The 24981-nt window shown below is 46.4% G+C and overlaps 1 protein-coding gene across 1 annotated transcript in view; it reads right to left on the minus strand.

The window, feature by feature from the left end:
- PLPPR1 (phospholipid phosphatase related 1) overlaps positions 1-22699 on the minus strand; it is a 78267-nt gene extending 55568 nt beyond the window's left edge. The window contains exon 1 of the mRNA XM_056848001.1: positions 22589-22699. Within this exon, the coding sequence (XP_056703979.1) occupies positions 22589-22651 (63 nt within the window). The 5' untranslated portion in view covers positions 22652-22699. The remainder of the gene's footprint in view (positions 1-22588) is intronic.
- Between the last annotated feature and the right edge of the window lie 2282 nt (positions 22700-24981).

Genomic DNA, 24981 nt, shown 5'->3' on the forward strand with positions numbered 1-24981 from the left:
GTACTGCAGCTTACCACTCTGCGCCACGGGGCTCATAGATATAGATACAGATGGGGGTTCCATCTGTATCTATATCTGTATCTATATTAGGGCTGTTGAAAAAAAATTCAGTAAAATTCAGATTCGGCAAAATTCAGCCCGTTTTTATTCGGGAAATGCCAAAGTCCGAACTCCCCCAATTTGGATTTGTGCAATTCAGCACCAAGGTCAGGGTTCGCGAATAAATTCGACCGTTTAAAGCCATTAAAACACATTCACGCCTTTCCGCAGCTCCGGGTGGGGCATTTTTGGAAGTAGAAGCCCCAAACTTTCAGCGTAGCTTGAGGGGACCCTTCTTGCAAGAACCCCCAAGTTTGGTGAAGATTAGGGCAGGGCCCCCCAAGGTATGGGGCCCAGAAGGCTTCCCCCATTTGCCCATCGCAATAAAGCCGTCACAAACACATTCGCGGCTTTTCACGGCTCGGGGGGTCATCTTTGAAGGTAGAGGCCCCAAACTTTCAGCATAGCTTGAGGGGTCCCTTCTTGCAAGAACCCCAAGTTTGGTTACGATTGGGGCAGGGGGTCCCAAGGTATGGGGCCCGGAAGGGGTCTCCCCCATGATCAGCCCATTGGAACGAATAGACCTTTCGGAGTTTAAAATATTGTCGAAGGCTTTCACGGTCAGAGTTCATTGGTTCTCGTAGGTTATCCAGGCTGTGTAACCGTGGTCTTGGTATTTTCTTTACTTACAGGACAATGGTTAGCACATTAAGAGTGTTTGTTACCTTTGACTCCTATGTTCTCATCAACACCATGTTAGCCACAGAAAACTCTAGGCTAGGATCCAAGGGAAAGAGGTCCTGATTGGTACCTGCTGTGTTCTCTGGTTAAGGATTAAGGGATCCTATGTGGGCTAAGGGAGGAAAAATCCACTTTTCCTCATACTCATATAGGTGAGGGTTTCAGTTTACAGTTCTCCAGCCTGAGGGACCTGTTCTATGGTAAAAATAAAGAATAATACAGAAAAGTGAAAGGGCTGGATCAGGGATCAGGGACTTTCAGCCTAACAGTCGGTTAGGCTGAAAGTGTGTGACTAGCCCAAGGTCACCTATCAAGACTCCATGGTAAGGTGGGGATTCTTTTGAAACTGGGTCTCCCAGATCCTAGTCTAACACTCTAACCACTACATGACATTGGCTCTCATTCTCTCCTACATTTTGTCTTCACAGCACTGTGAATGATGTGCAAATGCTTAGCGTAAGAATACTTTGCACATCTGGTGGCCGGCTTAGAGTGTGAAATATTTTCACTTCCTGTCTCCTCTCCTGATTCAATGTTACAAGCAAAATTTCCTCCCCTCCTTCAGTCCACTCTGATCATCTACTACCATCTTGACTAATGCACACTATTGTAGCCCTCTTTTTTCTATTTTACCATGAGTGACATCATCAATGACTCTATTGACATCCCTGCTCTCTTCCTTTTGTACGATCTCATCACCCTTCACTTACCAGTTTCCCATCTGCTTCTACATCAGCAGCAAGCGTCTACAACAGAATACAAGAACATACTTTTCTTGCTAGATCACACCAAGGGCCTATCTAGCCCAGCAACATAGTGGTGGTGGGGAGTCAGAGGGGGGTGGGGGAAGGAGAGGTTGATCAATAGAAGGAGAGGGTTGGCCAGCATGGCTTTTCCAAAAAGGAAATAAAAGGGGGAGGAAGAGGTCTGCAGCCGGAGGACAAAAATCATCTCCTTTCTGTTAGTGTAAATTATGGCATTTGTACACTGGGATGATGTAATTTCCATGAATTTGAAAGACTAGGAAAGATGCATTGATCTCTTACAACTGCTTAGATTGAGTTACAACTTTACTTTGAAATGTAATGATTATATGGAAAAGTTGTTAATAGACTTTATCCAAGAATTTGGCCAAGGGTAGCATTAGGTATATACTTGTCATGAAGTGTTGCACATTTAACTGGATTTTCCTACAGATTATTATTTATAGCTATGTATAAACCAAAAAGGACAACCTTCCTGCATGTCGATCATTAACTGATGCGCTATCAAAAATGAGTCATATCACCAAGGTAATAAAAGCATAATACTTTATTTAATCTATTGGGCAGATTATTCCACTCCATTGTAATTGAATTAATAAATTAGCTAGGGACTAGCAAAAACTACATTCTATTTTCAGGATGCAATTACATCTGTCTTTAATATGGTTCCATTAAAAATGTAGGGATGGCCAACACTGAAGTAAATCAAAAACAAATAAAAAGAAAACCAGTGACTTCATCTGCAGTCAATGAATCATAGAAGAGTTGGTTTTTATATGCCAACTTTCTCTACCACTTAAGGGAGAATCATACCAGTTTACAATCACCTTCCCTTCCCCTCCCCACAACAGACACCCTGTGAGGTACGTGGGGCTGAGAGTGTGTGACTAGCCCAAGGTCACCCAGCTGGTTTCGAGTGTAGGAGTGGGGAAACAAATCCAGTTCACCAGATTAGCCTCCGCTGCTCACGTGAAGGAGCGGGGACTCAAACCCAGTTCTCCAGATCAGAGTCCCCCATCCCAAACCACTGCTCTTAACCACTACACCACACTGACTCTCCAGGCAAAAAGGCTGCCATTCTTTTGTTCATTTTTTTTCAAGTCTTAAAATGAAAGGAAACTTTAGTCCATACTTGGATGGGAGACCATCAAGGAAGTCCAGGGTTGCTAGGCAGAGGCAGACAATGCAAACCACCTCTGAATGTCTCTTGCCTTGAAAACCCTACAAGGTCTCCATAAGTCGGCTGCAACTTGATGGCACTTTCCAACATCTAAAGCATTGGGAGCTGGGGATACTTCCCTTTGTACCATAAGACAGTATGTACAACATGATCGTATTTAAACAATCAAGCAAGCTGAACCGCAAGCTTGCCAATATAGGCGAGAATGCTTCTCCATGGGTATAAAAGAGATTTTGTGATGGATGCATTTTTTTAGTATCTGTTCAGGGAATTTATACACTTCCTCTCCAGAGACTCGCTTAAAGCAGCTTATACATTGCCATGTCCCAGGCAGCCTTGGACCAGGTCCTTGGCCCTTATGCTTGGGGTGTGGTTCCCCACAGTTCCTCCTCAGACCTGACAGGATTTTTATAAAAAAACAAAGTCATTCCCTTTTCTCTGCCATGCCTCTTTATCAACAGATCCTCAATATGAAGTCACAGATGTGGCTTTCTGTTGAGTGTGCATGCAGCAAGATGAGATGCAAGGAATGGTCTGTTCACTACATGGGCTGTTCTGCCTGCCTGCCTGTCTCTGTCTCTTTCTATCACATTTTTAACCTACCCTTCCTCCAAGGAGCTCAGGCCAGTGGACATAATTCCCTACCCCTTGGCCCTCAGATGAACCCTGGTTGGGCTGAGAGAGAATGACTAGCCCAAAATGACTCACTGAGTTTCATGATAGTGTGGCGATTTGAAACTGGTTCTCCCTAGTCCTAATCCAGCATTATAGCCCCTACACCTTGGCTCAGTGGTACATCATCTGCTTGGTATGCAGTGTAAAGGAACATGACTCCCATGATTCCTTTGTGTCCTGAAAACATTGGTTCAGGCTTGAGGCCTGCTATGAGTCGATATAAAATGTTGGGAGGCCAGGAAACCAGGCCTCATCGAATTTGCAATTTACAGCTTTTTACAACCGTGAGAAAGGTTTCACTTTTGAAAGAGGTATTTAGAGAGTGAAGATTACACCCAGCTGTGAAAGATCACCAACTCCAAAATATTGTCGAAGGCTTTCACGGTCAGATTTCATTAGTTCTTGTAGGTTATCCGGGCTGTGTAACAGTGGTCTTGGAATTTTCTTTCCTGACGTTTCGCCAGCAACTGTGGCAGGCATCACCAACTCCCTTCCTGCCTCATCCTGGAGACATCTGAAGGACATTTGTCTCCCTAGCAACAAATCACTCTTATCTCGGCTGACATGTCACAGGTGCCTTTGATACTGCACAGTCAAACTGCACTCTTGACATGGCCAGCTGAACGTGATTTGCAATCCAATCAACCAATGGTTTATGATTATGGTTTGATCTTCAATTGGTTGTGGCCAGGCCTTTGAAGTTCTAGCATAAAAGCAGACCATGGTGCCTTGTAGAATGTGTGTCTTTTGGGATATGGCTGGTCCATTCCCTGAGCTCACCATCACTTGGCTTTTCTTGTCCTCTTAGGGGGAACCTGTGATGGAATGATTTGAAAACTCAAAACAACCAACCTATGCTGACTTGAAACCTCTTGTGGAACTGGTATTGTATGCTTTTGAATGCTTTACCAAACTTGCCTAAGCTGAATGTGTAGTTAGAATACGTTTTGTTATTTTTGCTTGCTTGCCTCACTGAATCTTTGCTGTAAAACTGCACTCTTCTTAATAAACCTGTTAGCCTTTAAATTGGAGTTTGTGACTCCTTGCTTTTTGGTGGTTCCAAGCTAAATCTATGTGCCTGAAACCTTTGGCTTGCTACTGTATTTTGTAATCTCTTTTGGAAGTAACACCCTCCCTGCTGGGTCTCTACCTTGCAGGGCGAGTTTGCTATTGTGGTGCTAAATAGCTGGCAGAAGCTTTGCCCTTAGGCTCTGCTAAGTGTAATCCTTTTGAAGGGCTGGTGGCAGATCTACCCGCTAAACTCAGAGGGGAAGCTCTCTGAGTGTAGTGTCTTGTGTGAGCAGCAACTTTTGTTTATTTGCCTATTTGGGCCCCTTTGCCTGGCGGAGGCTGGCAAGGTGCCCTGCAAGTGGCAAGGTTGTCTACATTCTGACCCAGATAGGAGCCTCCCACTCCTCGGAGCTAGGCACTGAGGGCTGGAACTCCTTGACATGCAGAAGGTCCTCGGTTCAATCCCTAGCACCTCCTGTTAAAAAGGGATCAGATTGGAGTTGAAGTGAAAGACCTCTGCCCAAGACCTTGGAGAGGCACTTCCAGTGAGGAAGACTGACCTTGATAGACCAATGGTTTGACTCAGTACAAGATATGTTCATGTGTTTACCCTACTGATTCTATATAGAATAGAGCTCACCAACCTGGCCCTTGGGCCACACTCACACAACACCCCGAGGAGTGCCTTACAGAACTTGCTAGAAGGTCACTTAAGGGGCTGTGCATTGAGGCCATCTTCCCTTGCTTACTTCTCAAAAGAATCCTTTGGGGGAAATAGTGGTTGGCCAGTCATACCTAGGCATGTTGCCTTTATTTTTTTTGCCGTCAAGTCACATCTGACTTATGGCAACCCTTGGTGGGTTTTTCAGGGCAAGAGATGTTCAAAGGTGGTTTGCTATTGCCTGCCTCTGCATCACAATCCTGGTATTCCTTGGAGGACTCCCATCCAAATTCTTGCCAGGGTAGAGCCCGCTTAGCTTCTGAGATCTGATGAGATCAAGCTAGCCTAGGCTATCCAGGTCAGGGCATGTTGCTACACAGCATTAAATCAATGTAGGAATACCATCTTGCAGACCCTATGGTTGTGTTGTTGTTGTCATTGTTGTTGCTTTAAAGCTTATTATTTCTAAGGCAAGGTTCTTTGGGATCTTATGCAACAAATGGCTCCTTGAATTATTATCTAGCAAATAATGGAAGGTGTTTTTTTCCATTGTGTGGTGACATTAAAATTACCCAATAGCGCAATAAAAAGGATCCCAGGTACAATTAGATGATTGTTTGCCAAGCATTGTATAATCCAGTTTGATAACTTGGACTTTCTCTGGTCAACTGAAACACTGAGGAGGAGAGCAATTTAAAAGGTTAAGGACAAAGAGGGAAACTATTACAAAACCAGGAAGCATGACTGACTTTGGGCCCTGCTGTACGTATTGCACAGGAAGCATGAAAATGGGAGGTTGCTGAGCTCCATTCAGACTGAATGACAAATTTCATTTGTTTGTGATGGGCATGAATGCTGCTCATTTTCCCTTGCTCACACACACCCCTCATTGCATGCTTCTTCCCTTGTGTGCAGAGTGTGACTGAATGCATCCTGGTTTGGGAAGCCTTCAATCAAACCCAATAGTCCCACTGGTACCTGCCAAATCTGAAATGCAGCTGCAATGCCAAAATACCCTTATTGCTAGGCACAGAGAGGAAGACTGCCAAGAAAACATTTATCGTTCTGTTCCATCTATAGCCACACTGGAGTCATTCTCTGTAAACGAGCTGATATTCTTCTGGTTGTCCTTTCTGTCATTTGAGTAAGGACTTGAACCTGGGTCTCTCCACTTTCACAGAACATTCACAGAAAGAGAGAAATTTCTCTCCCCAGCTTCCCAAAATTAAAGCTATATATTTTTACTTGCAGTTTGCAGGGAGGGTTGCATGCTTTCTCCTACAAGATGCTTCTATTAAAAACACAGAAATAAAATAATTCTAAAAGAGCACTTATCAGAGTCCCTTGGTCAACAACAACAACAAAAACCATTATCCATTTCCGTCAACAACAGAGCAGGGCAGGGAAATTCTACTCTGAAAGAATGACCTTTAAAGGAATAAGGGTGTTTGTAAGACTGTGTAGAGTTCTGGTCATACTAGAACAGAATGGGTGACATGGAGCATGGAAAAGTGCAGAAAGGGGTAACCAAAATGATAGTGGGCTAGAACACTTCCCTGTGGGGAAAGGCTAGAACATTTAGGGCCTTTTAGCTAAGATATAATTAAGGGGAGATATGATGGAGACTTATAATACCATGAATGGCGCATACAAAGCCAAGAGAGAGAGAGAAAGCTCTTTCTTTGTCGCACATAATACTAGAAGCTGGGGTCACAGAGAGCTTGGAAAGAGATTAGGCAAAAAAAGAGATGAGGCAAATACTTTCAGAAGAGTGATGTCACTTATTATTGACCATGACAGCCAAGCGGAACCTCCAAGTCAATACAATGGCCTGGAGGACAAACATTGAGGGGAGAGCTCTTGATCTCATGCCTTGCTTGTGAGCTTCTTGGAGGAATCTGATTGGATACTGTCGGATTTAAAAGGATAATTTAAATATCAAAACCAAGAAGCATTGATAAACAAATTGCCAGGACAGGGCAGCAGGGCCACAGAGAAGAGGCTGAAGGAGCTGGGTATGTTTAGCCTGGAGAGGAGAAGACTGAGAGGTGATATAACCATCTTTAAATGCTTGAAGGGCTGTTGTATAGAGGATGGTGCCGAGTTGTTTTCTGTTGCCCCAGAAGGTCGGACCAGAACCTATGGGTTGAAATTAAATCAAAAGAGTTTACATCTAAACATTAGGAAGAACTTTCTTACAGTTAGAGCGGTTCCTCAGTGGAACAGGCTTCCTCGGGAGGTGGTGAGCTCTCCTTCCCTGGAGGTTTTAAAGCAAAGGCTAGATGGCAATCTGTCAGCAATGCAGATTCTATGACCTTAGGCAGTTCATGAGAGGGCATCTTGGCCATCTTCTGGGCATGGAGTAGGGGTCACTGGGGGTGTGGGGGGAGGAGGTTGTTATGAATTTCCTGCATTGTGCAGGGGGTTGGACTAAATGACCCTGGTGGTCCCTTCTAACTCTATGATTCTAAGAGCTAACAAAGTTAACAAAAATTGCTTTACAAAATGGAGCAAACAGCTAGGACTTAACCGATCACCTAAACGTCAATAGATGTAGATGCCAGGTTGACAGACATAGGGAGGGAATTCCATAGCCATGATGCCACCACGCAGAAGGCTCTATCCTTACTCACCACCCATTTCAACCCCCGGAATGGGGCTTCCATCAAAGACTGAAACTGATGTGCAGATTCATATAGAAGAAAATGGTTGTGGCATGTAACAGAGTCTGGAAAGAGGGCTGCTTACTAATCTTTTAAACTGCATCTTGCTGTTTTTGTATCAAGTCACAATCACCTCAGAACATGAAATATGTTGACAAAGTTAGAGCCAGCATGGTGTAGTGGTTAACAGCAGTGGTTTGGAGCGGTGGAGTCTGATCTGGAGAACTGGGTTTGACTCTCCACTCCTCCACATGAGCGGCGGAAGCTAATCTGGTGAACTGGATTTGTTTCTCCACTCTTACACATGAAACTGACTGGGTGACCTTGGGCAAGTCATTCTCTTTCAGCCTTACCTACCTCAAAGGGTGTCTGAAGTGGGGAGGTGAAGGGAAGGTGATTGTAAGCCAGTGTGATTCTTCCTTAAGTGGTAGAGAAAGTCAGCATATCAAAACCAACTCTTCTTCTTCTAATGTGGAAGCTCTTTCACTAACCTCTTTTGGTCCTTCATAATGGTCTGAAGGCAACACTGAGTGAAAAGCCACAGAAAATACATATTTTTGACAAGTTATTTCCTCACTGTTCTGGCTCACTTGTCTGCGGGAGGGGGAAGAGAGACGAGCACTGCAATACTTTGTTGCTGACCTTTTCAAAAATTCTCCTCTCCTCCTGTGAAATCCCATTGCGTCCGTCGTGACTCAACAGAAGACATCAGAGAATGCATTCATCTCTCACTGGCATCATCCACTTCAAAAGGCTGGACATGAACTGGAATGGAATCCGAGCACAAGGTAGAATGGAAGGATGGGAAGAATTTCCAAGATTGATTTTCACAAGGAGGGCCGGTAGTCACCTCCTTTGAGCTATCCCAGCCTCACCTGCCTTCCCGTTTTGATTTAGTGTTCTTTCCATTTGGCTTGGGAATTGGGTCTGAATTCCTATGTTGTCCTCACTAATTTGAACTGTACAGCCCATCTACTTCTCAGGCAGCCAGTTCCTTCAAGCCCAGAAAACTAGTAGGTCGTGCACGAGCATCACTATCTCATTTCTAGTCTTCAGCCAAGGATAGTGCTTTCAGAATGAACAGAATGACTCAAAGTCAATGACTCAAGGCAGCTGAAGGCCCGACAGATCTGTCTGTTTATTAACAGTGTTGGCATATTGCTGGTGCTGTTGAGTTACAACAGGAGCTACACACATGCCACAAAGCCACTGTAAGTTAGTTTCTTACTTTATTTATTACGTTTCTGTACCATTCTTCTCCCAAAAGCTCAGAACAGCTTGTACATGGCCCCAAGTCAGTTTACAGCCCAACCTGCTTAGCATCAGCAGAACCACATTGCACACTTTCATACTCTTCTCTGAGACATTATGCTACAAGCAGTAGTTATCATTAGTCCTGCACTGCAATGCTTGCCTGCATCCCATTTTGGATCAATAATAGTGCTTTGGGAGAGCTGAGTATTCCCCAAATCTCCTCTCCCCTCTTTCCCTTGTTTTCCAGTTCAAGGACAATTTCTGCCCAATTGCCAGGGGCTTTTATCACTGGGTTTTTTTATATGAGAAGCAGAGATGTAGCAATTTTATTTATGCACTGATTTTAGCAGATGGACAGCTTATGATAGAATATTATTTCCTTTATGGTGTTTGTACTAATGCATGCTATAATGCTGTTATGCCAATACAGGGGTGTGTGTGTTTTAAAGCATCTTCTTCACAGGATGTTTTTTTGAGCCAACAGAGGAACTCAGAATGAACCTGACGATGTCATGACAACTCCTAACCAATCAGACTATGCTATCACCAAGCCACTTCACAGGGAACACCTTGCTTCCTGCCCTCACTCTGAATGAGCAAATGTTTCCACCCCCATTCTCACCCTCTATATTACCAAAGTCTCTACTGACCAATGCTTTAGGAAACGGGTCTCTCATTGCAGCTGGAGATTTCCTGGCCTCTGTCTTCATTGCCCAATGCCACTCAGCCGGGCAGTAGGGCGCAACTGCCGATGGCTGGCAACCCTAACCCATACAGATTCTAAAAAGATTGCATTTGATAATCCTTGAGTCTATTAATCACATTTTTATTTAATCCTTCTTCTGTGGGTTACAGGACAGCAAATATGTACTTTCCACCTTCATTTTAACCTTGCAACAAACTTGAAGGGTAGGTTGAGTTGAATGACTGGCCCAAGGGGTCCCCGACTAAGCTTCATGGCTGAATGGAGGTTTGAACCTACATTTCTCATATCCTCATCTGACATTCTAACCCTACAGCATACTGGCTCTCACCAGCATTTTACACACTGTTCTCAATAGTTGTACATGAGGAAAGAAAAAGATGGAGTACTTCTAGTGGTTAAGCATGTGAGGTAGGAAATCCCTGGTTTAAATCTTGCTTCACCCTTAGAGAAAGCACTATGTATCTGCTACAGTCTACTATCCGCAAGATGGGAATAAAAATACTAATTACACTTGTGTTACTGTGAGGATGTATGTTCAAGAATTTTAGACATTCTAAAAAAAACCCTCTGTGATATTATCATCACAACAATGCCCAAGCTGCTATTTCTTTACCGCCAGAGGAATTTAATCATGTATTGAGTTTTAGAGTAACATCTTATCTATACCATGCAATACAACTGTTCTTGGATTCTGCTTCTTTAAATTGCAAACGAGGGGTTATGTATTTGAAAAGAGGAAGAAAATCCCATGACAGGGCGATGGTTAATCTCAAACCCTTCTCTCCAACATCTGTTTTGTTTTGTTTTTTTATGAGAAAAGGGCTTTTTGAGAAAAGGTTTTTATATATATATACACACACCTTCATCCTGAAGTAGTACACTCCAGGGAACAGCTTTACCACACAATAAGCAGTTTGAGCTGACTGGGTTTTAGTTACCAACGAAGCCCAAAGGGAGGCTCTGTTGACTGAGCAGATATTTGAAAGACATCATTCAATCTGCCCTTAAGAAAAAAAAACCAAGCCATTAAACAAGACGAGTTCCTTATGATGGAAAAGCATGGAAACTATCCCAGAAGGGCCTATCCTAAAGCAGCATATCCAGAGTGAGTCTTTGCTTCAGACACCTGCTTGACAAAACCCTAATACTTTGATGCAATTTTCTGGGATGCCCCTCTAGCTGTAATTATCCTTCCAAATCTCCTCATTTCCTTTGAGTGTGCTACAAATTGTGCTGTCAAGAAGCATTTACTTGCTATTTGCAACACCTGTCCTTTAGGCAGAAAAAAAGATCCAGCCAGCATGATGAGGGAAGGTATTTGGAACTGCGCACTTGCAACATGGCTAAGCTTTTAAGCCAGGGCCATCTTTCCCCCACACTTTTCATATCCAGTGCTTCCATCATCAGCGATACTGTATAGATCCAAGGAAAGAATGACAAGATACATCTATTACCAGATCAAATCACATGCCTTGGCATCTTTGTGACCGTGCAGACCCATTTGTAGCATGCCTACCCTTGAACATTTGTCATATAGAAATTCAGAGCTACTGAGAGATAAGGACGAAGTAATGGAACAATCTGCTTTCACTTATGAAGAAGAAGGAGTAGTAGTAGGAGGAATTGGTTTTTATATGCCGAGTTTCTCTACCACTTAAGGCAGAATCAAACAAGCTTACAATTTCACCTTCCTTTCCTCTCCCCACAACAGACACCCTGTGAGGTAGGTGGGGCTGAGAGAGCTTTTAATAGAACCATGACTAGCCCAAGGTCACCCAGCTGGCTTCATGTGTAGGAGTGGGGAAATCAACCCAGTTCACCAGATTAGAATCCGTCGCTCATGTGGAAGAGTGGGGAATCGAACTCAGTTCTCCAGATCAGAGTCCCCTGCTCCAAACCACTGCTCTTAACCACTACACCATGCCAGCTCTTCTGCTTACATGCAGCCCCATTGGTGCTGATCAGCATATGTAACTGGAACCTTTACCTTATTTACCTGAAAGGAAGGTTTGGTTTTTTCCCACATGGGAACACACATGTAGCTGCCTTATACTGAACCAGACCATTGCTCCATCAAGGTCAGTACTGTCTACTCAGACTGGAAGTGGCTTTCCAGGTCTCAGGTAGAGGGCTTTCACATCACCTACTGTGTGGCATAGTGATTAAGAGCGACGGACTCTAATGTGGAGAACCGGGTTAGATTCTCCACTCTTCCACATGAAGCCTGCTGGGTGACCCTGGGCCAATTACAGTTCTTCAAAACTCTCTCAGTGTCAGGCCTGCTTTCCACAGCTCTAAGCAGCCTGTCAGACTCTGACCGTTTTAGTTTCGATTCTACCAGGTGCCTCTCAAGGCCAAACTGCTAGCTGCTGCATTCCTGTTCCAGTGCTATCTCCCGTGGAAATGACTCCTCAGTGGAAGGGGGGCCGCCTTGACCTGTTGTGACTAATACTTTCCCTTATAGGCCTACCCCGTGCTCCCAATTGCCATTCGTGCCAATGTACCTGTAAGCTCTGCAATACCTGTGTGTTTTCCATTAAATCAGCTCTCTTTTGGACTCTTTGTCTCTGGATGCTGTTTGTGGGACTACCACGGGACAAGTGCTCACCCTCAGCCCATGCAGGCAATGGCAAACCACGTCTGAATGTCTCCTGCCTTGAAAACTCTACAGGGTTGCCATAAGTCAGCTGTGAACACATGAACACACATGAAGCTGCCTTATACTGAATCAGACCCTTGGTCCATCAAATTCCGTATGGTCTACTCAGACTGGCAGCGGCTCTCCAGGGTCTCAGGCAGAGGTCTTTCACATTACCTATTTGCCTAGTCCCTTGAAAGGGAGATGCCGGGGATTGAACCTGGGACCTTCTGAATGCCAAGCAGATGCTCTACCACTGAGCCACGGCCCCTCCCCTCCACATATACTGCCCCCCTCTGTCTGTCTTCCACCAGTGGGTGAAGACTTTTCTGTTCTGTTTGGCATTCTCTCAGTGACCCTCGCTGACTCCTTGTTCAAGTGCATGTGTCTGTGGGCTTGTTTTCTGCTGAATTGCTTTTATTGTTTTATTGTTGTGCCCCCTCCCCTCCGGTTCCACAAGGAGGGAACCACTACAGAAAAGGAACAAGCTGTTCTAGGTGCCAAGCAGGCAGCTGTAAGCAGGGGGAACATTAGAAGGGGGCAACCAGAAGTCTGTAGCTGGTGCCCAGAAACAGGGCTTCATATGAAAATGGTTAACATTCCGCGTATCTTTTGCGTCCATCTTCAGAGCAGCGGTTGGAACCCACAAGGAAGACAAGGGGTTGTATCTCACAGAAGATTTCTGTGTATGTAACAGTTCTTGTTCAAACCAAAGCACTGAGAACATTCCTTGCTTTCTGCTGTGCACTGCGAGAAAGCCATTGTTCCACTACTATGTTTCCACGTGCACACGATACAGCGCAAGGTATTTCTTCACACCCCATTTCTAAAACGAGCGATGGACAACCTGTATATCTGATAGTTAACTGCAAGCTACATGGTTCTCTATGGGTGTTGCTCTGCTTCTGATGTAGAATTTCTTAGGGTTTAGACTGGAGTTACTCTGCACAGGATTACACTGTTGACATCTCTGTGAACACATATACAATGCATTGGAAGACCTGTTCACTTTTGACAGGAAGGGCCAAAAGTAGAGTTGCCAACCTCCAGGTACTGGCTGGAGATTTCCTACGATTACAACTGATCTCCAGCCGATAAGAGACCTGTTCACCTGGAGAAAATAGCCACTTTGGCAATTGGACTCTATGGCATTGAAGTCCTTCCCCTCCCCAAACCCTGCCCTTTTCAGGCTCCGCCTCCACCCAAAAAACTTCCCGCTGGTGGCAACCCTAGCCAAAAGAGACTGTTGCTGTATGACTTTATCCTTTTTACTATCTCTCTCTCGCGTGTGTGCTAATAATAAGCTCCAGTAGTAACTTCTGATAAATAAAAAGGCAGACCAAAATCTGACATTCTTTGAGCACATACACAGTATGTTAATTTCATAATTAAATTCATTTTCCAAATCGTATTATCTCATTCTGATCTTGTTGGTGCTTTTCCAGTTTTCCATTTCTAATTCCATTTCAATTATAATGTAGTATAACATATTATAACATATTATAGTCTTTTTACAATATATGGCTAAATTAGTAGAAAACAAGATTATAGACAGTGTCGTTAAGCATATAGGAAAGCACCTGAGTTTGTGTTCACAATTACAACGATGCAGGCACATTTAGAAAACCGTAACAGAAAATTGTAGAGTTGGAGTAGAGAAAAGGGTAGATAAAACGATATGGGGTTACTCTCACTAAATTCAAAAAAAGGATCCATAAGCAACAAGGGAGAACATTATCAGATGTTTCTAAAACTCATAATAGTATAAAGAGGGTGAACAGCATGAATCTTCTGCTCCAATGAGGAGGGAAAAAAGCCAGGATTGGGTCTTTGCTTTGGGGAAGAGAAGAAGCAAATAGGCACCAGAAAAGCCATCAGTAGGCACCATGATGGTCCATGGGCACCACTTTGGGGACCACTAACCTAGGGAGTCTGGCACAATAGTTTAGAAATAGAACCTTCCATGTTCAACTGCAGTCTACTTCTGACTGCCAGCTACAGGGAGCAAAACAGCAACTGCTGTCGCCATCATGCCTTAGTATGCATGGTTGTAACATCTGGAAAAGTCTTTGCACAGTTGCATATCTTTTGGAATAGGACCTTGCCAGAGGTATCAGCCGGCCACTGGCAGAATCAGAATGCCGCATTAGATAGCTCTGCGCTGTGATGTCATAATGCAGTTTTTAGTTGAATAAAAAAAATACTTTGATACTTTCCTCAAACAGCTTTATTTTCTGAGCTCTTTAGATACCCGTGTGATCAATGACTGGGAATTATTTAATGAGCCCCTGCTTCGCCTCTTTGTCCGGTTTTAATAGGAAACAGCTATTGCAATTAAGGACTGAAATGTTGGTTTAACCTTTACGCTGTTATAGATTAGCTGTCTCATGCCACCTCTCTATTACTGAAAAGTTCAAACTCCGGATATAAAAAGGAATTTGTTAAAGCTGATCGTACAACATTAAGTTTTTACAGCTAACATTTCATCTTCAGGTTGCAATTTTTATTAATATGTAAGCTGGAACTAAAATTGAAATACAAATGGTCATGCACAGTGACAGTGGAACCCTATGCAGAGTTAATCCAATCTAAACCCACTGAAAGTAATGGGTTTAGTCCAGAGTAACTCAGCATAAGATTGCACTGTATTTTTGGTGGAGTAGTGCAAACATAAACTGTATGACATTTTTCTTATTTTTTAAAAACAATTGTGTCATAGACCTTTTTTTAAATTCTCTTTTTAATCAGGGAACAGAGAAGAGCCCTTTTCAAACATGACCTTCATGCATACCACATGTAGCAGATGTACACACTACCTGTGCTCTTTACAATATGCATGGTCAACCATGTGGTGTGAACAGGGGCACCGGGCATATTCGCCATGAATATACAGGCTCTATAGACATCGACACAAACCCTGAAAAATCCAGTGTTCACTTAACACGAACCAAAGCTGAGCGCCCATGCTAAATATGCACATTGCCCCTGTTCACACAACAGGGCAATGCCACCTATTGGGAGGACTGCAGGCTCACATTTTGTGTGGTTGGTATGCTCCTAGTATGCATGGTTGTAATATCTGGAAAGGTCTTTGCACAGTTGCATATCTTTTTGAATAGGACAACCTTTCTTTTCAAAAGGGACCTCATCTTATAAATATAATGTTCCAGATGTCTAACATGTCCACCTCCCCCTCCCCATCACTTTACCATGAGAATATAAGAACATCAGAAAAGCCATGCTGGATCAGACCAAGGCTCATCAAGTCCAGCAGTCCACACAATGGCCAACCAGGTGCCTCTAGGAAGCCCACAAACAAGACGACTGCAGCAGCATTGTCCTACCTGTGTTCCACAGCACCTAAGATAATAGGCATTCTCCTCTAATACTACAGAAAATAGTTATGCATCATGACTAGTATTCATTTTGACTAGTAGCCATGGATAGCCCTATCCTCCATGAACACGTCCACTCCCCTCTTAAAGCCTTCCAAGTTGGCAGCCATCACCACATCCTGGGGCAATGAGTTCCACAATTTAACATGGACAGGAGATGCTGCCAAAAGCTGGATATTGGGGTGTGGGATAGTTACATACTATGTGGCCTTGCCTCTCTTTCAGTACAGCAGTCATGAAAAGGCCTTTACAATGCAGAGTTAAAGGTTATGATGATGATAACAGTTAACAGGCCAATCTAGTCCTCTGGCCCATTTGCAAGTTTCCAACTTCCAACCTTTAAATGGCAAACTGGCCATAAGCAGATGCCAAAGGCAGACAAAATCACCTGAGAACAGGGAAGGAAAAGTGGCCCTGTTACTGACCCATACGCTTGGCTCGTTGTTGTGCCCACATTTCTACCTACATTCCTGCCATTTGGTGGACAATTCAATCAATCAAGTTTTATTTCGATACAATGTCAGCTCTGAGTAACAATCAAAGTTAGGTTAAAATAAAATAAAATAATGAAAGTTGATGATTCTGGGAAGGATGATTTGAAGAAGAGGAGGAAAGACCTTCTATGGGGAAAGGTATTCAATTAGCCGTTTACGAATCCCACTAGACTGGAGGCAAAATTTGGCTATTTGAGTGGTTATCTCCTGAGAGGAGTCTGCTAAGAGAAGGGAGACTTTAGCTGCTTCTGATCTCCCAGGAAAGGGTGACAATATGGGGAGTGGTGGACAATTCACCAGCAATGTCTATTTTTTCCCCCGATAGCCTTTCTCTGCTGCTTTTAACAGCTCCTCTTAAATTAAGAACATTTCCACGGAACAGAGAGGGCGAACGGTGACTCAATTTGCAGCTGCAATGCAATTGCCAGTTAATGTAGCAGTTATCCTGACAGTGACCAGCAAAGGGACATTTACTGTAAAAATTGATCAGTCCAGATGCAGTCTGTAACCCCTTTCCATCACAGCAAAGACCTCACTTACATTAACCCGCCTCTTAAATTAACACCACTCAGAAAGCAGGATGGAACTAGGTAACAATGCCAAGATCAGAAAGAGGGTAGAGCAGACTTTTATGAGCTTTCACAAGTTACGCTAGCATGCATTTCAGACTGACATGAGCTATTTCAGTGCTGTTACTGAGATACAGAAAGTGGATGAGAGTTCTCTGGAGGTCAGTGCAGCAGTTTCGTTTGAAAGACAAAGGAAATGCAAGACCCGGTTTAGATGTCAGCCATGAAAAGGGCTCCAATCACAGTCCTCTGGGTTCATTTTTTTAAATAATTCACAAGAGTTGCTTTAATTTGGTAGGGAGGCTTCTGAATTTAACTGCCTCCAAATTTCCCCCACGATTGAACAGTGCCAATTTTCTGATCACAGAGAGATCGCGAATGCATTTGCTTTCTGCCATTTACCAGTGCCATTTTTAGAATTTGTCAGAAAATGCACACAATAGTTTTATTGTTAAAAGAAGTGGGTGGTTGCCCCCCCTTGAAATCTTCTCTATGAAAATCTCTTCTTCCTGCAGATTTTTACAAAGATCAAATATGTTATACCTACCCTTTGACAGTCACAAAAATGCCCATGTTAGGGTTGCCAGGTGCATGCCTGGACCCCCTAGGACAGTGATGGCAAACCTTCCAGAGACCGAGTGCCCAAACTGCAACCCAAAACCCACTCATCCACCGCCAAGTGCCAACATGGCAATTCAACCCGAACACTGAGGCTTCAGCCCAGCTCCAGGCTTGGCATGCCCTCCACATGCCAAGCAGACGTTCCGCCCAACACCCTGGAGAGTCAGGCCATGGCTCACCTTCTACCTGAGATCCTTTAACTACAGCGGCTGGGGACTGATCCTGGATTCTCTGCATGCCAAGCAGAGGCTCTTCCCCTGAGCCACAGCCCCTCCTCATGAGGCTGCCTTATCCTGAACCAGCCCATTGGTGCATCAGTACTATCCACCCAGACAGGCAGCAGCTCTCCAGGGTCTCAGACAGAGAATGACTGCCCCCCAGAAGTGTTTCCCGGGCCGGCCGCCAAGACCCAGCCCAACCCAGGACTCCCCTGCATCCCGGCACCCACCTGGCCGCCCGCAGGGCCGTCCGCCGCCAGGGAGCAGGAAGACCCACCACTGCCCCAACCCCCGGCCCGCCCAGAGCCCCCGGGAGACGTGACAGCGTCCAGGGGAGCCGGGCGAGGTGGGCACGAAACCGCCGGCTGCCTGCCAACCTGTCCCGCCGTAGCCCAGCTGGTTGGCGGCCGACCGCCCCCACCCTCAACTGCTCCAAGGCCCCCGGGAGATGCAGAAGCATCGGGGAGCCCGGGGGGAGCAAGCATGGGGCCACAGGGGCCCGCCCCCCGCCCCCACCGCAACCCAGCTGGGGGGTGGCAGGGAGAGGAGGCAGACCACGCCGTCCCAGTCACGGGGCAGGCACCGTCTCCCTGACGGGGGGCGAGGCGATCGCAAGGGCCAGGGGGCCAGGCGATTCAAGTGGCCGATGGTGCGGCCCCCGGGGCAACACCCCTACCCTCACTCCAGCCCAGGTGACGGGCCCGCCCCTCCCCGTGCCACTGCAGGGCAAGTGGGGTGGCGTGCCGGCGGCCTGGGGCCTGGCGCGCTCCTCGGCCCGCTGGCGGCGCCTCCACCGCACCCGGCCCAGCCTCCGGAGGGAGGCGTCGGAGAGGGCACCCCCTCCGAAGGGAGCGCAGTGCGGCCGCCACACAGAAAGGCTCCGGCTGCCGCAAGCGGAGGACTGCCCCGCCTGCCCCTCGCCCCCCAGCCCTGCGGCCCCCAACGGTAGCGCCGCCCCGACGGAGACGACCCCGCTGGCGGCCCTGCCCGAGCACAACCCGAGCTACCCCTGGGCCTGGCCGCGTGTAGGCCCCGCACCCAGCCCGGCACCAGAGGCGCCGGTGGGGAGCAGCAGCAGAGTGGGGGCGGGCGGGGAAGAGCCGGAGAGGCCAGCGGCGCCGACAAACAGCTGAGCTGCAGCCGCAGCTCAGCTGAGAGAGAGGAAGGGGCTCTCCGGGGGTGCAAGGAAAGGGAAGGTGCCAGCACAGGCATGGGGAGCGTGGGCATGGGGAGAAGGAGCACCGCCCCCAATGCCCTCACCGTGGCAACACAGCACAACCCCAGGCAGAGGCGATGGCTCTCTGCACATCCCCACAGAGAGGGCTACGCGTGCCATGGGTTCGCCAACACGGCCCTAGGAGACTTTGGGGGTGGGACATGGGAAAAAGGATGTAACTGACGCACCAACACCACTTCTAGCTGCAACCTGGAAGTGATGTCATTGACTCTCTAGAGTTTTGCCAATCTCTAGAATAAAAACCAGAGAGATCAGCAAAATCCTGCAGGGTTGGAAATGTCACTTCTGGTCAACACGTTGATGATACCCCCCTCCCCAATTTTCTCTCACTGCTCTTTTCAGCACCGTCCTGGAAAGGGGTGCTTCAGCGGGCTTTTGCCCACAAAAGCAGGCAAATGGCACCCCTATTTACACTATTTACCCCCAAGCATGTCTGGCTCCATCCATCATACTGAGCCACCTTTTCAAAATTCTGGCAGCAGGGTCACTCTGACCAGCAGGCAGATCGAGCAAAAATGTATGGGTGTCCTAACTCAAGCTGGAAACCAAAGGAGGTGTATTACTTTAATGTTCCTATCTCCATTCTGGTTCCCACACTCTACATCCATACCCTGTCACATACACCTAAGCTTTCTCTCATTGGTACAAGCCAAGGCAGCAGAAGTGCCTTGGCTTTCTGGTACACCACCAGCTTAAGTAGACCTCCTAGGAGGGGGGAGGAGGAAGAAGAAGAAGAGTTGGTTTTTATATGCCGACTTTCTCTACCACTTAAGGGAGACTCAAACCAGCTTACAATCACCTTCCCCTCCCCCCAACAGACACCCTGTGATGTACGTGGGGCTGAGAGAGCTCTAAGAGAACTGTAACTTGCCCAAGGTCACCCAGCTGGCTTCGTGTGTAGGAGTGGGGAAACAAATCCAGTTCACCAGATTAGCCTCTGCCACTCATGTAGAGGAGTGGGGAAACAAACCCGGTTCTCCAGATCAGACTCCACCACTCCAAACCACCACTCTCAACCACCACACCACGCTGAGAAAGGGAGTTCAAAGACCTCATGGAAAGCACTGCAGCATATTGTAATAAGCCATAACACCGGTATACTGAGAGAAGTGTGATTGTGTACATTGTATTAGTTATTGGATGTAACTGTCATAAAGTTTAGCAAAAAAAAGTTTTGAAAAACAGTATAAACAAGTGTACTAGTCATCATCAATGGTTAAAAAAACCCTAACAGTTCTCATTCCACTTTCTACCCCAACCTTGAATGCTAGCATTCATGGTTGAATGTGGAAGGCTGAGGAAGTAAGTTTGGAACAATGAGCAACATTCACCACTCCCTCCTCCCCTAACAGGCTGCCACTAGATTTATTTTTATGTTCATGTCAGCCTTGCCTACAGAAAGACCAATTTATAACTCTCTCTCCCCAGCCCTTCTAGACAGACTCATCATTCACACATTAGAGTACTTTAAAAAAAAAAAAAAACCTTCAGAGATAGTTGTGTATGGCTATGAATTAAAACATCTTACTTCTGAGGTTTGGTATTTCTGTCTATCTTTATAAAGAATATTGACTGGATGAAGAGATGATAGATTGATTTTTCCCTCTGTCCGTACCCTAGGTTTGCTAATTGTCCCGGGACGGGACGGCTGGCCGGCTCCCGGGCCGACATCTCTCCCGGACCCACAGCCCCGGGCCCAGGCTTACCCGCTGGAGAAGCAGAGGGGGTACAGCCGGTCGCCCAGCCCCCCACAGAGAATCGGGGGAAGCCAACGCTGCTCCTTCTCTCTCCCCCAGGTAGCCGAGCAGATGGGGCCCGGCAACCCAGGAGCGGAGCGGCGGCGCCGCTAATCCCGAGGCCCGGCGCGGCCAGAATGACGCGGCCGCACAGACTCCGCCCCCCTCAGCTGTTGAGCGGGCGGGCGCGGCTGGGGCGGGGGAGAGCGGCCGGCGCAGCTGAGGCCGATCGCCGCAAGACGCCGGCAACGCCCGGCTGGGGGGGGAGCACGGGGGCGGGACGGGGGTGTGGGGAGAAGGGGCGGGGCCTCTCTGGCTGGGAAAGGTGATAAGGCGAGAGGGGAGCCGCGGCCAGGGAGGAAGCCAAACGGAGGTTGTGAGGAGGCTGCGAGAGAGGGAGCCGACAACCTGGCAACGTCCGAGAGGGGAGAAAGCTCTGACTCCCCCTCGGACTGGTCTGAGGCCGAGGAGGCTCCTCCGCCCCCACCCTTTGTCCAGGCAGAGACCCCGGGGATCCCAGAAGCCCAGGAGCGGCGTGACACTAATTGATAAACTGTCCACACGATTGAAGCCCAATTCACACAAATAGTGGATTGAGGAGGTAAACATGCTTCTTAATTGTAACAGATTGCTGGTGGAAAATCACTTGTACATAAAAAGCTGATCCCTGCACACAGAAACCTAGAATATCAGGGGGAAAGTCATACTAGAACCCTTGTCTCTGATATGTAATTTCTTGTATGGAGGAGATTTCAATCACCTGAGCCTCCCTGCTAGCCACCTGTAGTGGGGCAGACTAGAACAGGATGGTTACTCTTAGTTACTCTAAGTCCAATTTTATTCAAAGGGGCTTATTCCCCAAAAAGTGTTTTTAGGATTGCAGCCCTCATTACCATTTGTAGGGTTGCCAGCTCTGGGCTGGGAAATACCAGGAGATTTTTGGGAGTGGAGCCTGAGGAGGGTAGGGTTTGGAAGGGGAGGGACTTCAATGCCTTAGAGTCTAATTGCCAAAACGGCTACTTTCTCCAAAGGAACTGATCTCTGTCACCTGGAGATCAGTTGTAATAGCGGGAGATCTCCAGCCACCACCTGGAGGTTGGCAATCCTAACCATTTGTATAAACTATCTCAGCACCCAAAGTTCTCAGTGTATTAAAAGCACATGTAACAGCTTTAAATTCTGTAGCCTCTGTTGGTGTTGGACTGAACGTATTTTCACTAATTACAACTTATAATTTACTAGCCACTTGCCACGCACGCCAAGAAGAATAAAAGTGGCTCTGAGATTGGGGGTGGGGAGCCGGATATTAGGGTTGCTAGGTCCCTTTTCGCCACTGGTGGGAGGTTTTTGGGGCGGAGCCTGAGGTCGGGGTTTGGGGAGGAGAGGGACTTCAATGCCATAGAGTCCGCACTGGCCGAGTTTTCACAAGCGGAGGGGGAAAGGGTGCATGCGCAGGTGGCAAGGGCGGAATGTGGGTGGATGGGGGAGTCTGTGGCCATGGGCTCTTCCAGAAGCCTTGGGCCCTGACAGCTGTCTCACCTCAAGGTATGCTGATGCCAGCCCTGAAACCAAACATTCAGAGCCACGGAGAAATGTTCTCCACGGCTGTGTGGACTCATCCTGCTGCCATGCTGCTCCTTTCAGCTTATATCCATATAGAATAACTGCAGGTCCTTCCCAAAGTCAGCAAAAGTATTGGCAGCTCTACAGGGGCTCATAACCAGCAGTTGGGGCTCCAGAAGGACCCAGCCCATGGCTTGATAATGCTACTCAAGCATGATCAGGACAGATTTGCTGCCTGAACCCATCAATGTACATGTAGAAGGAAGTCTGACTCTTTCACTGGGATTTACTTTAAAGTAAGCTCATTGAGGATTGCAGCCCAAGCAGTGCTAAATTCTATACCTTGTTTTCTCTTTTGGTCTAATCTGGGTCCATGACATTAATATTGCTTCTCCAAAGCAGAAGGCAAAAATTAGCACTCACCTCGACAAAAATGAAGCATGGGATGATGGAGTAACTGCGCTGCGTGTTGTTCCCCAAAGCCATTTCTCATCACACCTCTTGAGGGGAAGAGTCTCCAAAGTCGTTCAAGGCTGACAAAGAGAAAAAAACAGGAATGTTTCAGTGATAAGAAGTTGGAACTCAGCCTTTTAATTGTCGCCTGATGATTGATCTGTACATTACAGGATGATCTCACATTAGGCTTGAAAAAAATGCAAAGAAGAATAGATTTTTATATGCCAACTTTCTCTACCACTTAAGGAAGAATCAAACCGGCTTACAATCACTTTCCCTTCCCCTCCCCACAACAGACACCCTGTGAGGTAGGTGGGGATGAACGAGCTCTAAGAGCTGTGACTAGCCCAAGGTCACCCAGGTGGCTTCATGTGGAGGAGTGGGGAAACAGATCCAGGTCACCAGATTAGCCTCCGCCGCTCATGTGGAGGAGTGGGGAATCAAACCCGGTTCTCCAGATCAGAGTCCACCACTCCAAACCACTGCTCTTAACCACTTCACCACGCTGGGTCAGAGTCTCAGGAATGTGTCATGAACACAGAAAGCTGCGTTATACGAAATCAGATCATTGGTCAATCTAGTGGCAAAAGTCTCTGCGCTCATTCATTTTGAGATCACTCTTCTCCTCAACAAGGACCCAAAGCAGTTTGCAACATTGCTCCTCTCCTCCTTTTTATTCTCACAACAACTACCTTATAAAGGAGGATAAGCTGAGGGGGGGACTAGCCCAAAGTCACCCAGAGAGTATCCATGACAGAGTGGGGATTCAAACCTGGATCCCCCAGATCCTGGTGTGACTCACTAACCAGCACATCATGCTGGCTCTTGTTGCTCTGGCTGGCAGTAGATTTCCATGGCTGTTTCCAGTCCTGTTAACTGTGATCCCTTTAAACAGACATGCCAGGTATTGAACCAGAGGGCCTTCTGTGCACAAATCATGTGCTGTACTACTGAGCTACAATCCTATAGTCTACTAAATAGACACTATGTCTATTAATCAGAACTATATCAATCTTCTACATACTGATTCTAGGGCACTCTGACAGGCAGTTAACAATACACTCGGAATAGACATGGCCCCATATCCTGTTCACCTCCAGATCCTTGGCTAAGCAATTAGAATGATGCCATGCTGGTTCCAGCAACAGGCTCCATGTCTGAGAAGGGGATTTTATTGTTTCACAATGTAAAATCCAGCTGCTAAGTGCGATACAGCCAAATCCACTTGCAAATGTTCATTAAAAGTGCATTGAAAGTGGATTGAAAGTGCATTATGCAGGATGTGTGAAAGTACCCCTAAAGTCCCTGGACTGTCTTTCTACTAATCCAGAGAACCTCTGTCTTGTCAGGATTAGATAGGGTTACTGGCCTGTAATTTCCTGGATTTCTAGATCCCTGTTTAAAAACCGACAATACATTCACTATTTTCCAGCCCTTTGGAACGGAGGCAGATTGCAATGACAAGTCACATATTTTTGTTAGGAGAGCAACGATGTCACATTTATTTATTTATTTATATTCATAAAACATTTGTATGCTGCCTTTCTGCCCAATTAAGCACTCAAGGTGGTGAACAAGCAAAAGAGAGTAAAAATAAACTTTAAAAAACAGTACATATAAATAAAAGGCAATTAAAAATAAATAAGAAGCATCAGCAAGGCTATGCCAGATGAAAAAGAAAAGGCTTCACCCGTTGGTGGAAGACAATGATTGAGGGGGACAGAGAAATCTCCCTGGGGAGAGAATTCCATAATTTTGTATCTATGAGTTCCTTAAGAACTCTTGGGGGTGTACGTCATCCAGACCTGGTAACGTGTTGATTTTAAATTTGTAGTTTAGTCTTAGAATGTCATGTCTTGTCACATTTATTTGACTCAGTGTTTTCGAAGAAGAAGAAGAAGAAGAAGAGTTGGTTTTTATCTGCCGACTTTCTCTACCACTTAAGGGAGACTCAAACTGGCTTACAATCACCTTCCCTTTCTCTCCCCACAACAGACACCCTGTGAGGTGGGTGGGGCTGAGAGAGTGTAACTTGCCCAAGGTCACCCAGCTGGCTTCATGTGTAGGAGTGGGGAAACCAACCCGGTTCACCAGATTAGCATCCTCAGCTCATGTGGAGGAGTGGGGAATCAAACCCGGTTCTCCAGATCAGACTCCACCACTCCAAACCACCGCTCTTAACCACGGTCATTTATTCATGGCTGTTTGCTGCGGTTTCGATGCTTTGATGCTCCGGACCTTATTTTCGATTTTTCACAGCTGCCGCGAGGTAGCCCATAAAACTCGCAGCATCCCAGCAGCAACTCAAACCTGTTTTGCTACGATTTTTCCCTTTGCCTCGCCCTTTCTGCCGGAGGGTC

This window comes from Euleptes europaea, chromosome 4, assembly GCF_029931775.1.
Source record: "Euleptes europaea isolate rEulEur1 chromosome 4, rEulEur1.hap1, whole genome shotgun sequence".
Classification (NCBI taxonomy): domain Eukaryota; kingdom Metazoa; phylum Chordata; class Lepidosauria; order Squamata; family Sphaerodactylidae; genus Euleptes; species Euleptes europaea.